Below are 14,989 nucleotides of genomic sequence, written 5' to 3'. Positions count from 1 at the left end.
TTACCCAAACGAAAAATTTCGAATTCATGAAATAATTAGTAATGCTTACAGTTTTATAAATCTTTTGTTAAATTAATACAAATAAATATAAAAATATTAGTTTAGGATTACAGAGTGCTTAAGTTTTAAATCTCGGTAATTTGTAAATTTTTTATTTATTATTCGCATATACCCACTATTATGCACAAAGGATAGTATTCCAATATTTGGTAATTACAAAAACAATCGTTAAATAATATCAAAGCCTAGCTCGTCAAAATATAAATGAGAATAGGTGTAAAACGATACAAAAAAAAAAAAGAAAAAAAAACTAAATTTGTTAAAAGTGATAATGACAAATAAGTAATCAATGATTAAACAGCAAACTAGAAAACTACCAAGGATAATTTTTGGTTCGAAGTTAGTTATTTTCCCATGTGTTTAAAATTTGTATGCATGACAACATACAAATGAACTAATTTTTATCACTTTTTTCTTTTCTTTTTTTAACAATATTATATACAATTAACTCATAAATAAAAATATGATAGTTATGATTTAGTGTTTATAGTGAAATGCTAATTTTTGTTAAATCTAATAAGTCAAAACACAATTAATAAGAATGTGATACATAATTTTTTCAATTGTCACAATGATATGCATCAACAAGATTTTTACAGCATCAACTTGCAACTTTTGTATTTTTTTTTTTACTGTATATAAACATCTAGATTGTCGTGTTTATAATAAGTATAATCATACATGAATAATTTGAACTAGGCTTTCACATAACAAATATACCATAAATATAAATTACAACTATATATTGAAAATTATGAGAGCATTGTAAATTATTGTACAACAACCGATACCAGTACTTTAAAAATAATATATATCTTATAAACTCCCTTTTTATTTAATGAATTTTCAATGTCTCTATCGATTGTTGATTATTAATTCAATGCACTCGTTTTGTATGATGAAACAATTGCAAGGAAATAATAAATCACGAATAATCTATCAAAACGTTCTAATAATGATAGGGATTAACAACAACCTTGTATTTAACCCTTTCAGCACCAAAATTTCTAACAGTGTGGAATTAGCAAAAAATGCCAAGTTAAACTGCTGATAAATGCAAAAGAGATGCTGTGCTACATGTATGCATTGCATTATTGTACATTTTAATACAAAACATATTTTTATATGTGTATTCTGATTACTGATGTGCGGTGATATTGATATGAAGAAAGATATCAACATTTGATTCACAAGTTTTATTATTTAAAGCATTGGTCTACAAAATGTAAATTTGGTGGTCTTCCTTCAAGAATTTCTTTATTTTCATTATATTGAAAACTTGGTTTGTAGGTAATAGCAGCAATGCCAAAAAGTGGCTAGATGTATTTTTTTGGTTTTTTGAGAAGTACAGATATTTTTGTACCAACAACATGTAATGAATGATAAACATACATAATTAAATAAATTAAATTAGACTGTATAGGATGCCAAAATGGATCTGTATATTCATATTGATAAAACTTCCCATAATTTGATAGTAGTAGCTCGATGTCTATATGTAAACGATAAGTATTAGTTAAAAATTATAACATAAAATATAAAATCATATTATCAATTATCAATACATTTCATACAATAGATATATGATGCACTCAAAATGATAGAGAGCACAATGTGTTGTGTTAAAGTAGTAATTAAATTTAAACAAATCTAAAAAAGCTACTACTGCCAAATTAAATAATTAAACTCAGAACTTATGATACTATATTTTAAGAATGCAATTTAATCTATACTGGCATTAAAAGGGTTAATTATTGTTGTGTCAGATAAATGTTTTTTTTTTTCTTCTATCAACAAAGTAATATACTCTGTGCTGCATTTTGACATTAAAAATATTTAACATTTTAAACAAGGTAATGAGCTAAAACGTTTTGATACAGATATGTGAAGATATAAAAAATCTTAGGGTTAAGAAATGTATCAAGGAATTTGTGAAAATAATGTAGCTGCAGGAACTCCAAATATATATACGTTAGTTATACACACGCGTATCATAAGAAGTCCATAGTTTAAATTCGGATTATCACCAAGCAATTCAATTTCTTTCCCCTTCTTTCCTATAATTCACTGCTATTTAGCACTTTCATTATTTTCAACAGTATTTGTGCTCTTGAATGAGATTCTATAACTCAGAAATCCATATGTTATTGGGAGTTTTATAATCCTTATGGTTTCGAACCACATTAAAATCAAACGAGATAATCGAAATCTAAAATCACTCGGTAACGTATAACATTTTATAAGCTTGAAGAATTTTATAAATCCGATTAGTTCTAAAAGCCGAAAGGCCTTAGAAACGCGGAAGCTTTGAAATATTGAAGACTTACTGAAGCACAGACTATTTTGTAATTGTTGAGTACTTGATTCCACAAATACCTGACACGATGTAATCACTTTGTACGCAAACGTTTCATGTTCCCACACATGCCTATTTAACAATTGTTTTTCAGAGTACGTATGTTCAATGGAGGATCATTCATCATCCAAATATATTCTAAGCGCTTTCTCTTTGCGCGCATTGTAACGTGACGCGGAGGAAAGTGGTAATAAAAGGGGTACTTCTTGAATTGCGATTTCATTGGACCCTTCTCTCGTTAATTGTTTCGAATCTTCCCTGATATCTCTATAAAACAAAATTTATAAATCAGTTATTTTAACAACTCGCTTTAATTTCTTAATACATACCTATACCAGAATACAGCACCATCTTCAATGATAAGTTCAGCACCACTTGATAACCCAATCCAATCTTGATCATTTTCAATGTGTGTAGATATATGTGTTAAAACTTTTCCTCTTATTATATTTATATATTTTTCAGGTATATCCGATAATAAAGACAACTAAATAAGAATTTAATATAATTATTATCTTATTAATCCTTTGTAATAAATAAATTTACAATAATTAGAGTACACTTACTTTTTTCACCATTTCTTCCACAGTAGTTTCATCCAAAACGATTTCTTGAAGGGGTCCAAGATGAACTTTTGTAGCAAACCAGCGTCGAACAAATATAATGACTTGATTACTATTGGTAACTGGGTCCTTATCAGGTAACTCTTGTACAACCATTCCAAATTGCGAGTAAAATTGAAAATCTTTGAACTTTTGATGATCTAAAAGTACTTTTGAAGCTAACACAAAGTACCTTTCCCTTAATCGACACCTTTCATATGGAATATCGATATTGCATTTTCTTTTCATTTCTGCCAATATTTCTTTCTTTACTTGACCAACAGTCATGTCTTCTGACACAATCCAGTCAAATAAAAATAGGAACTGGAAAAACATGAAGAGCCTACTTTATTACATACGATGAAAAAAGAAAAAAATATTAAACGTATATAAAAGAATTCTGATAATCTGTAAATACCTCAGACGAATCAAGGAAAAACTGATGCAATTTTACTGTAAATTCACCATTACGTAAAGCCCGTCCAATCTCTATCCAAAGTTTTTCACCATCTTCAAATTGACTAAGTACACGGCTACATTCTGATTCAATGCAATCATCAAAGCAACGACAAATTTTAAAATAATCGGCGGGTACACCAACATAGGGTTCTAAATTTTTCTTTAAAGTATTGAATATCATCCTTTTGTCTACTAATACTTTCAAAACTGCGGTCAAAGCAATCATTATTAAATACTTTTGTATAAATAGTATTAAATATTTCAAGAAATATATATCAAGAAACATAAGAAAATTAAATATTTCAAGAAACAAATTAATATACATACACTTTTCATTGAGATTCGTATACGGAGTGGCTTTAAAATAATATTCCGAATCGTCAATAATATTGTCCCAGTTTTCGAGTCCACCCTGATTTAACATTTTAATAGCTCGGTTACTCGTACTCGATGGAAGATAAGGTAACTGAAAGTCATTGTCTCCTGAAGCATCACCAACTAAAGTTTTATCACTATCACTGAGACTACTATCTTCGCTATTACTTTGTTCAGGAGTATGCCATTCTTCGCCCTCTGCTAATTGTGGACTTAAATTTCTTACTGGAGTATCTTCAACAAGTTTCCCACTTTTTAAAGTCTCATTACATTTTGTACCAGAATCTCTGTGTAATTCAGTAACACCTGCTTTGGATGGACTATCAGTCACAGGTTTTTCTTTATCTTTACATACTTCTTCTAATGTTGGAATATTTAATTCTTCTAACATTTCTGCATTCGACAAAATGTAACATTATGTAATATAATTTTGAAAATATCATATTAATTTCATTAAAAATAATATGTTTATCTCTTACCTTTACTTGAATTAAGAGGTAACCTTATACGTAATGTTAGAATATTTTCCAACTGTTCAGCAATTTTACATATTACTGCCTCAAGGTAAAATTTATTACATTCAGCATCACACATTGTACAGACGACCACTTTAACAAAATTACAAAAATCTGCAATCGCTAGTATAGCGTCGTCATTCTGTACGAATATTGTTTCTGTTCCATGTTTTCGTAAAACTATTTTCATATCATCTGGATCCATATTAATAAATTTTCCTACCACTTGTTTATATTCTCTTACTGTTTGTGTAAATAAACCACGTACATTTATTGGTCCTTCGATAAGTTTTTTCCTGGCTACATCGACGACGTATACTTTTGTTATGACAGCTACCAATTAACAGAAAAAAATTTCTTTTAATTACAAACATAAATATATATATATGAGTAAGTAGATAGATACATACCACCTCGTAGATGTGGCTCGAATTTTTGATCTTCATCACGTATTTCTAACAATAAACTATATCGACTCACCACTCGATTACCCCAAATACTTGCAAATGTTTCATGTTCTTTACCTTCATAGCTAGCCACAATTAAATCATTGTTGTGATCATAAGCAACTAAACGACATTGATTTAAGCTCACTATTCCTTCTAAGCAGTACTTCTTATAAACCTGCTGTGTCAGTTGAGCCAAAGTGTCATGATTTGTAAAAGAAATTTTGGAATTCATCTTTCTACCTTCAGTAGGATGTTGACAAAATACTCTCACATTAGATATAAACAATTCTTTTTCTTTTTCACGAATCTTTTTCTTTCTGTCATTATCTTCATTTTCTTTCATTTTTTTTAATAATTCCTGGAATAGGATAGTATAAGAAGTTCCAAAACGAGAAAAAAAAAAAAATATTATAATAATATCGTGAAATATTATGTTTCACCTGTATATGTTTTGGAAAATCCTGCACTTGCATAGGTAAAGAATTACGAATAGGATCAATTTGTCTATACATGAGCATGTATGCATTAGTACTAGTATTAGCTCCACTAAAATATGACCTGGTTGAACCACCACCATATGTTTTCTGAATATCATCATGAGTTATCTACAATCAATAAGATTATAAATTTATAGCAATGTTACCATATGTTTAAATACTATATTTTTTCTTAAACAATAATAAACTTAAAATATTCTTAAACACCTGTGTTACACTTTGATCATTGAAACAAAACCATTCTTGTGTTCTAAAATCTTTTATATAAGCATAGTAATGTCCACCACTAGCACTACCACTATGAATCATAATCGAAAACAATTCGTAATTATAAGGTCCTGTTGTTGTATTAGTACTACGATTCTTCTCATTTTCATGATTATGCATAGTAGAATTTGATGTTGAAGGCCCATTACTCATATCTATACCTAAAAAAATTATATAAATAAATAATGAAACTATGAAATACATATAATTTGTGAAATTAATGTACCTTCATCATCATCTTGATCATGACTTGTTGAGTGATTACTATTAGGAAGACTGTTTTCACAAGGAGGACAATCATCATCTAATGTACCACTATCTGTTATAGAATTATCGTCGCATTTCGCTAAACCAATATTTTCATCAGTACTTGGAGATTCTTGATTTGGCATAGAAGCAATAAAAGGATTTAAATTTAATATATCTGGAAAAGTAACCCTAAAATTAAAAGTTTAGTATGAAGGCATAAGATGAATAAAAAAAAATACTGACAAAGTAAATTTATGCACACTCACTTGTCATTAAGTTTAATTCTATGGAAGGTTTTGAAATCGAAATCGAATCGTTTCAGATGAAATGTCATAAGATAGGGAAATTTTGTAAATTTTAATCCCTTATGAGCATCGCATTTTTTATTACACTTTTCACAATGATATTGATTACTTCCTTCTAAAATTTCATATTGAACAAATGCTCTTAAAGCTTCTTCCTATTACCAATAAATATTTATATGAATTTGATTTATACATTAAAATATAACATTACATAAACTTACCACGCTGGTATATGCCACACTGCTACCAAATGGTCTCACTGGCAATGGTATATCAAGAAAGGTATCTTCCCTAGATTTTTCAGTACCACATTCAAGACATTTAACATAGTCAATCATCTTTCCTAACAATATAAAAATCAAATTACAAACACCTTTCTAATATTCATACATACTTTCGATATATATACCTTCATAAAATCTATTTATCAAATCAGCTTGTTCTGTATTTTTAAATTTCTGTTCTAAAGCATCAAACATAACTCTACAAAGTTCTTGAATATCATGTTGTTGCCAAGCTTCTGTAGAATCCCAACCAAAACTTTTTGTTAATGCTGTAGTTTCCACTGCTGATTTTGTTGATGTCTATAAACATAAAAAATACTTATTTAAATACTTTTTTAACATTATAAATAATTATAAATTTTTACAATCGTATATTTGTAGTTTATGTGAACATTTATAAATATCATCAATACCTGTAAATTTAAAAATAACTTTTGTAGTTGGTATGGAATACTATTAGCTTCATCCTTCTCTGATCCATCTATGTATTCCCAATTGTACAATGCATTTCGAAACTCAGGAGTCATATATAATGCTTGCAATAGACTATTTAAATAACATGTCATTGCTTGATTGACCAAACCAACATAGCCTAGGAAAACATATTACAAAAAGTTAATAATAATGTAAATTGAAGTATTAAAACTTATACTAAATTATAATATAAAAAAGAATAATATACATATTACATACATGTCTCAGATTTAATACGATATTTAAAATCAAGATTATTATCTTCACCCCATACTGATGAATGATTAGGAGAGGGTGGCGGAGAATTATATGGAAACCAATGATGACGTCCCACTGGATTCACCGTAAGTGAAATAATCGTTGGATCCATAACTAATAATGTGTGCTTGTGTTCAATTGAAGATTCTCGATTAAAAGAAAAATCCACACCAACTTCTAACATTGTTTTATCTTTCTTTTCAGATAAATCAATCTAATAAGAATAAAACAACTTTAACTTGTACATGAATAAACCAGTAAATTATTGATAAGCAATTATATTAACAATAAAACAAAAAGAAATAATAACTACTAACCAGTTTTCCATCTGATATTAAATATAATTTAAAACTGTCTGGTTGTATCTGATAATGCTCTGCAATATAAAGATAAAGATCCTCACCACTGGTAAATTCATGTAATAGAACTTTGTCAGTATTACAGATCTTATTTCCAACTGTAGACAGGTTGCACTGAATCAAACATATTTGACCAGCTTTACAAACCATGGTCTGTAATAAAAAATGAAACAGAATATATAATATTTGAATCAAATATCTACTTAATACTAATATTTAATAAAAATCAGTTAAAATACAATGTAATAACTCAAACACATCCTATAAAAATTATGTAATTTAATATTATTTGAGCTTACACAACTTTAATTACTACCTACTTCTTAAGAAAGTATATTATTTTTTAACAAATATACATTGAATAAAGCACTTTGATATTGGTATGAAAATACTAAAATTCTAGTAAATTATTTATTTTTTACTTGTATTATTCTTAAAATATATCAAAATCATCAATCAATGAAAAAAGACTAATAATTATTACCATAAATGAATAAAAAATAAAGAGAAATCACTTTTAATTAACAAGTATAATATTTAGAAATATTGTTACAAACTGATCAGTAAATTTCAGACATATAAAATTGGCATTATGCCATACTAAAGGTAGAAAATGAGCGAGATCTACGCAACACAGTAAGATACTACTCTGCACAGTATGACACAGTAAGGAAAGCCTATAGAGCCTCCAGTTATATTTAGAATGTCTAAACGAAGACTTGGAAAATGGCTCTCTTCTCCGACAGAATTCCCCCCTCCTTTCTTCTTTCTTTCTCACTCTATTGCCATTTCCCTATTCTATATTTTTTGTTGTATAACTGCTAAATAAATGAAAGTGAGTTTATATTAAACAAAGTTGAAAAACTAAACTTAATTTACTAATAAAAAAAATTATGAAACTGAAATTGTATATTTTTTCTTAGTACAATAAGATATAAAAAACAGTCTATCTCATAAATATTCAGTACATTACTTTTAATACTTACTAGCAATATATATACGTTAGAGTCTAGTCCACGTATACCTCTTTATTGTTTCAATCTAAAAGATTCCAAGAAAATATAAAATTACAATTAACATTAATAAAATCACATAATTTTAAAATACAAGAAACTAACACTTTTAAATTGTAATGGTATATTGTATTAAATTATATTTCACCTATTACTACAGTCTTTGAAAGTAGCAATAAAAGTCATTTCTTTTTACATTTTTTATAAACACAGACAAGATGACCATTCTTTCATTTTATTTAAACAAACATGAATGTTCGTAAATCATTAATTGCAAATTTAAAGTCCGAATGTTGCTACTGACTTACACAAATAACGTATTAAATGTTGTTGTAACAGAACTTTCTTAATAAAAACAACACATACTATAAACAAGTCACAAAACGAAGAATCCACAAAATACAAGCACAGATAGATTTTCACTTTTACTGCTGACTGTTACAAGATTGAAAACGAAGAACGTATAGCGTGGTTCAAAATGTTTATGCGATGAAAAAGCGATTGGCTAGACAAACGAAAATTGAGTGCATAACACTCAGAAGATCGGAATGCGCTCTCGTGCCAGTACAACCGAGTTAGAACGAAGCGTTTCATTTCACGACGATCAACGAAATGTTGCTCGGTGATACATACAACTCTTGGACGATATTAGTAGCCTAATGAAAACGGAAACATTCAATTGATGCCACGCCAGTTTGTTAACCCGACACTAACAAGAATAAACGTAACGAAGGTCTTATGAAATGGCTGGCCAAATTTCATCCTGTTGGAGCTCACGTTTTAAAAGATTTACACTTGAATGATTCGCTTTTGAATTCGTTAATTATTCTAGGTTCTTTTATCACATGAATTCTAATCAGTGTACTTTTCTCGTACGTCAATATAGAAATTTTCGGTATAATACTTGACTTCTTACCGAAATCACTGAGAGACATGTGTAACGTTCACTTTACGCCATATTATCTACACAACGCAGTTTAGTGCTGCCATATAGTAATGCCAATCAAAAGTAACAAGCATGAAGAAGATTTAATATAGACTAAACACCCAATGTATTATTATGTTACTTGATTTGTAAAATTTGTAACCCTTTTAATATTTTTGTAGTACTTTTCATGTCATTGGTTTAGCATAGAATAAAGTTACAATGTTTTTAGCAACAGAAATTAAAATCTAATGTGAAAATAACATGTTTCAAAACTCAAGTTTAAAATATGAATATAATTAAAAGTAATTTTATAAGATCATACACATTTAAACTGTGTTAAAATGAACATAATTTGCTACACTTGTGAAAGATTGTAAATCGTAATATAATATTTTAGAATTCTATTTAAACTAATAATTCTTTACATTATTACCTTATTTATAAATTTAAATAATACATAGTTTTCTGGATTTTACACAAAGTTTACGTATATTATGATATTTTACAATAACTTACATATTTTTTGAAAATAAATTGATATTAAAAATAAATTGAAATTAAAATTTAGTTTTTCTTCATTTATTGCAATGTAAAATATGCTACTTACACTATGTTTAAAATTATTTAAATTTAAAGATGTGTTTGCACACACAAACGATACTAACATATTCACACAGAAATGGATACAAATTTTACACGCCAACTTAATTTACTTTGAACTGTCTTTTAATACCAATAATTTATTTTATATTTTTAATATTTAAAAAGAATTTGAAATCCAGGATTAATCACAAAAATTTTGAATCTAGTGCATATCTTTTAGTACTGCCTTCCAAAAAGTAATTTTTTGGATACATCAATTAACGAAACCTATGCCACAAGATAGTCATTATACAAAAATTTCTCATCATTTTATAATGTCCATTTAAAAGTGTCTATTAAAATAAATTTCATTACAAAAATTTCAGTTTTAGTTGAATATGAACGCAAATTTAAAATTCTATAATTTCTATAAAATGTTTTAAAGTTCTAAAATATGAAAAAAATATTCAAATAATTCAATCATTATTTATTGACATCAACATAAATATTTAATTGTGATAATTAGAAAATATTTTAAAAACGAAGTTACTGGTATTAGTTTCAATAGTTTTTGGAACGTATATGGAATTGTTGCGCGACTGTAGCGCTACTTTTATTGTAGCAACATCAGTGCGTACCAGTCTATGATATATCTGCGATGGTGTACAAGTCGCCATAGAACTCATAAAATTATTTGAAGTACTCGATGAATTTCGGGTGAGTTAACTAGTTAATTTTTGTCGATGTACCCGTAATTAAAACTAGTGTTTAATGTTTTATTTAAAAGTTCAAGTGATATTTACAAAAAGTCTTTCTCAGACATTGTTCCAAATGACCTTTTTATGAATATTATAGGATCAAACCGACAATTTTTTTTTATACATACAAAATGAAATATTCATTGATAATCTAGAAATATTATATACGAATTTCTTCTTTGAATGACTACAAGATTATATTATCAAATATTATTTTTATCTGGAATTATAACATTAGAATTAATATGCCGATTTACGAAATTGACAGTTCATGATAGTTGAAGTTAAATTGGTCTTTACTTTTTTTGTATTCAATAAATTGAATATCTCAATATAATGTTTTTGTATTGCAGGTATTCCAAAATTTTTTTTGCTTCCAATGAAGCCCGTTTTATGTAACAAATGACAGATGGATGAAACTGAGTTTTATAAATTCACTTCTACTTCCACTATATGATCAGACAATCAAGATAAGTATCATTTGTCTGGAATACTAACTACAATCAAGATGAACATTAACTCAATAGCTGATCTGTTTAATTTATTGGAATCTAACAAATTGGGGGAGGTAGAAGAAATAAAAAAAGTATTCCATGAACTTTTTTTATATAGTAAGTAAGGTTATGGATTTAAAAGTATAAAGTATGTACTAATATTTTTGTTTTAATAATGTTTAATATTTTTTAGCAAAAGACAATTGGCTGGTAAATGGACTTTTTGATTATTATCTGTCTACAAATTCCTTGAGAACTGTTGAAGTACTAGCTGGTATTCGTGATCCACATGATAAATATCTCTTAGATCGTTTGTCAGAAGCTCTTTCTAAAACTGGAAGTAACAGCCAAAGAATTCAGACCCTTACTTTGTTAGGTCACATTGCCCGTCGTCAACCAACTTGGTTGTACAAACTTGCCAGTCATACTTTATTTCGGGATTTACTTAAGTTACTTAAGGTAGAATTAAATTTTAACAAAATAAAAGTTAAGTTTGATAAATAACAGTTAATTAATTTAATTTTACAAATATCTTGATTTTAGGTGGAAGCAGATACATTATCTCTTATGAGTGCACTTCTGCTCTTGGTAATGTTATTACCAATATTACCTGCTGCTTTAGGGCCATACCTCTCAGAAATCTTTGAAGTGTTTGGTCGATTGGCCTCTTATTATCATCATCAGTCATTATCTGTATTTTCATCTCCAATGCATTTTACTTCAACAACAATGACAGGGACAATAGATAAAAATCATTTATATTTATTACATCTGCAAGTAAGTATTGATATATGTATGTATAAAAGTGAAAAAGGATAATTGTTATCTTTTGTATTTCTTATAGGTGGGACTATATAGCTTATTCCACAGATTATATGCTATGTACCCTTGCAACTTTATTTCATATTTGAAACAACAATATATTCAACGAGATCAATTGGCCACTTTTACTCATACAATTAGACCAATGTTAGATTCAGTGCGTATGCACCCATTACTTGTTACTGCATCTAAAGATACAGAGATTTCTGCTGCCAGGTATACTTTGAATAACAAAATGTAAAAATGAGAACATAGCCAAACATAGCCTGGCTCAACCTAACGAGCAGAGACCGCTGCTGTTTCGCCCCCCCCCCCCCCCCCCCCCCCCCCCCGCACACACACACATATATAATATCGTCTGATTTATTATTTTTTAGATGGAAGAAAATGGAACATCATGATGTTATGGCAGAATGCGGCCGTTTTACATTGGATAAATGTCGAGAAGAAGTATTTCATACTACAAATTCACGCTCAACGCCACCTTTAGGTTTGTAAGTTTTACAATAAAATATTATATAAGTAGGAATATAGTTATACTAGCAATCTATTTTCTAGATTACTCTTCTGTGTGTACTCCAATAAACATTAGGGGAGGAATAGCATCATCAGAAATCAGTAATAGTGAAGATGATACATTTTGGTCACCGAGTATGGCAGTACCACCACATAGTCCTCAGTTTCCAGTCACATCTCATGAACAACGATCTGCTCCTTCAACACCTAATAACAACAGAAGTGGTACTTCACCCCCAGAAGCAGCAGTTGAAGCCACTCCTGAAACAACGCCAGTTAAGGTATGTTTAAGCATTTCCAAAATTAAGAAAAGTTAATTAAAATAATGCTTAAAATTTTATATATAGGATTTAAGAAAGTTATCAACAAGGCAAATACCTACTGGTTCTGCTGCAGTTCGTGCTCTTACTGCATTTGGTAATGGTACAATAGGACCAAGTTCGCGACCATCTACACCGATCCCCTTAAATCCGTCTGTATCTGGTTCCATAATTGGAAGTGGAGATGCAAATAATGCACATGGATTTTTTTCGCACAAGTTAACTAAAATTATCACAGATAGACAAACTGTCACCCAACAAAAGTCACTCGTCACCACAGATGAAGATGGAAGATTTTCTGAAATAGACATGCATCAAAATGGAAAAAACGATTCTTGGCAAGAAGATCAAGAGGTTCTGTGTTTTATGTACTTTTGTATATAAAAATATCATATATTAACAAATATCAGTTGACTTGTTTCTATAGTATTGTGTTGTATAGGTTTTAGAAATTGTAAGCTCTCAAACTGCTGAAAAATACGAAAGTTCAAAAGACGTTGAACAACAAGAACATCAGCATGAAAAAATACAACATACTTTTGCAGATTTATCTCAAAAAGTTTATCAGTTACGTTTATGTTCACAAAGTCAAGTTTCAACGCAACATTTGGATTTGAACTCTCTTTACAAAGTAAGAATAATATGTATTCGGTAACTATTATGAAAAAAAAAGAAAAAAAAAATCGGAATTTCAACAAGATAGAAATCTATGTACATTTACAGATTCGAAAAAGCAAATCTTGCCCTGATATAAAAATTCCAAAACAAATTGGTAATGGCAAAACAGACCCATTAAAAATAATAGGGACAAAAAAATTAGAAGAAACAGGAACACAAACATTTAACTTGCTTCCATATGAATATTTATTGCTAGGAATTTTGGATCAAAAAAGTCAAATGAATATGCAAAGACGTTCCGTACAAGATACCGAATTTAGAGTGTCACCAACTACAATGCTTGATCAATATGTTGAAGCTTGCACTCATTCTGGTGACAAAATGAGTTAGTACAAAATAAAACTCAGTAACAAATCTTATTTCAAATTAATAGAAATTTGAGTAAAGTATCTTTTTTCGAAGGGACTAACGCAATTAAACAGAAACAAAGAAAAGAAAATGATGTAGAAGATGAAGTAGGAGAAGAAGATACTTTTGATGTCGAATGTGCGAGTCAGTTGTTACAGCTTATGCAAATGCAACTACAGTTCGAACGACAGCGTAGAGAAGTTCACGCTGAACGTAATCGAAGGCTTCTTGGCAAATTGAGGGATTCGCGTGCGTTAGAAGAACATAATTATGCTTTGGTCAGTTACTCGAAATAAAATTTGGTGGCATTTCTAATTTTAGTTATTGTTAAATACAAAATTCTTGTCACATAGACTGATCGTTTGAAACTCATGGAAAAAGAAGTAGAGGGCTTAAAAACTGAATTAGAACGTAACAAGAGAGAAACTTGTCAAGCTGAAGACCAATACAAAGAAACATTGCATCACTGGCAAGCTAAGGTAATATCAAAAAAAATTTTATTGATTGTATTGTTAATAAAAATCTATAGTAACACTATTAATAACATACAGTGTGTAGAAGAACAACGACAGAACCAGATACTGAAGGATCGTCTCGAATCTGTTAAACTTGAATTAAAGAGTGAACAAAAAAAAGTTATAGATTGTGAGCAGCGAATTCGTTCCACAGAGGCTTCTCTATTCGATGCAGGTCATCAACTAAGAGTAGCTTTAAAAGCTGCAAATCGTAGTAAAGAATTAGAATGTACTCTTGATACTGTACAGAAAAAATTCCTTCTACTTGGAGAGGTAATATTTAAAAAATTTAAGTATATTCTTCATGATATATCAAATTAATTTCTGTATACCCATAGGCACAAGCTAAATTGCAAGAAAGTACTGGTGGTCTTTCACCAATGACTAAACAAGAAGTAACACAAATGCAGAAGTCATATGCAGAAGAATTAACTAGTAAATAAATTTCAATTACTTAAGAACAATTATAAAAATATATGTATATATATATATATATATATATATAT

The 14,989-nt window shown here is 28.9% G+C and overlaps 2 protein-coding genes across 2 annotated transcripts in view; one reads left to right on the top strand and one right to left on the bottom strand.

The window, feature by feature from the left end:
* Positions 1 to 1,877: 1,877 nt before the first annotated feature.
* Positions 1,878 to 9,510, bottom strand: Usp47 (ubiquitin specific protease 47). Its single transcript, XM_017907344.1, has 18 exons — positions 9,439 to 9,510; positions 8,496 to 8,550; positions 7,468 to 7,662; positions 7,112 to 7,364; positions 6,832 to 7,010; positions 6,544 to 6,718; positions 6,356 to 6,477; positions 6,096 to 6,289; positions 5,807 to 6,018; positions 5,521 to 5,741; positions 5,257 to 5,421; positions 4,778 to 5,174; positions 4,332 to 4,700; positions 3,805 to 4,245; positions 3,437 to 3,684; positions 2,983 to 3,342; positions 2,746 to 2,903; positions 1,878 to 2,683 (listed from the first exon to the last, which is right to left on the bottom strand). Exons 3-18 carry the CDS (start codon positions 7,657 to 7,659, stop codon positions 2,533 to 2,535), a joined length of 3,837 nt encoding a protein of 1,278 aa, XP_017762833.1. The 5' UTR covers positions 7,660 to 7,662; positions 8,496 to 8,550; positions 9,439 to 9,510; the 3' UTR covers positions 1,878 to 2,532.
* A 1,788-nt stretch (positions 9,511 to 11,298) lies between these two features.
* Tsc1 (tuberous sclerosis 1 protein hamartin) overlaps positions 11,299 to 14,989 on the top strand; it is a 4,434-nt gene continuing 743 nt past the window's right edge. Inside the window, exons 1-13 of the mRNA XM_017907291.1 lie at positions 11,299 to 11,401; positions 11,478 to 11,743; positions 11,828 to 12,061; positions 12,129 to 12,322; positions 12,484 to 12,596; positions 12,665 to 12,903; positions 12,970 to 13,296; positions 13,385 to 13,573; positions 13,666 to 13,945; positions 14,023 to 14,246; positions 14,322 to 14,447; positions 14,520 to 14,756; positions 14,822 to 14,918. Coding sequence (XP_017762780.1) covers positions 11,299 to 11,401; positions 11,478 to 11,743; positions 11,828 to 12,061; positions 12,129 to 12,322; positions 12,484 to 12,596; positions 12,665 to 12,903; positions 12,970 to 13,296; positions 13,385 to 13,573; positions 13,666 to 13,945; positions 14,023 to 14,246; positions 14,322 to 14,447; positions 14,520 to 14,756; positions 14,822 to 14,918 — 2,629 coding nt within the window. The remainder of the gene's footprint in view (positions 11,402 to 11,477; positions 11,744 to 11,827; positions 12,062 to 12,128; positions 12,323 to 12,483; positions 12,597 to 12,664; positions 12,904 to 12,969; positions 13,297 to 13,384; positions 13,574 to 13,665; positions 13,946 to 14,022; positions 14,247 to 14,321; positions 14,448 to 14,519; positions 14,757 to 14,821; positions 14,919 to 14,989) is intronic.

This window comes from Eufriesea mexicana, unplaced genomic scaffold (assembly GCF_001483705.2).
Source record: "Eufriesea mexicana isolate 0111107269 unplaced genomic scaffold, ASM148370v2 scaffold7569, whole genome shotgun sequence".
NCBI classification, from domain to species: Eukaryota; Metazoa; Arthropoda; class Insecta; order Hymenoptera; family Apidae; genus Eufriesea; species Eufriesea mexicana.
This window is presented reverse-complemented; position numbering and strand designations above follow the sequence as displayed.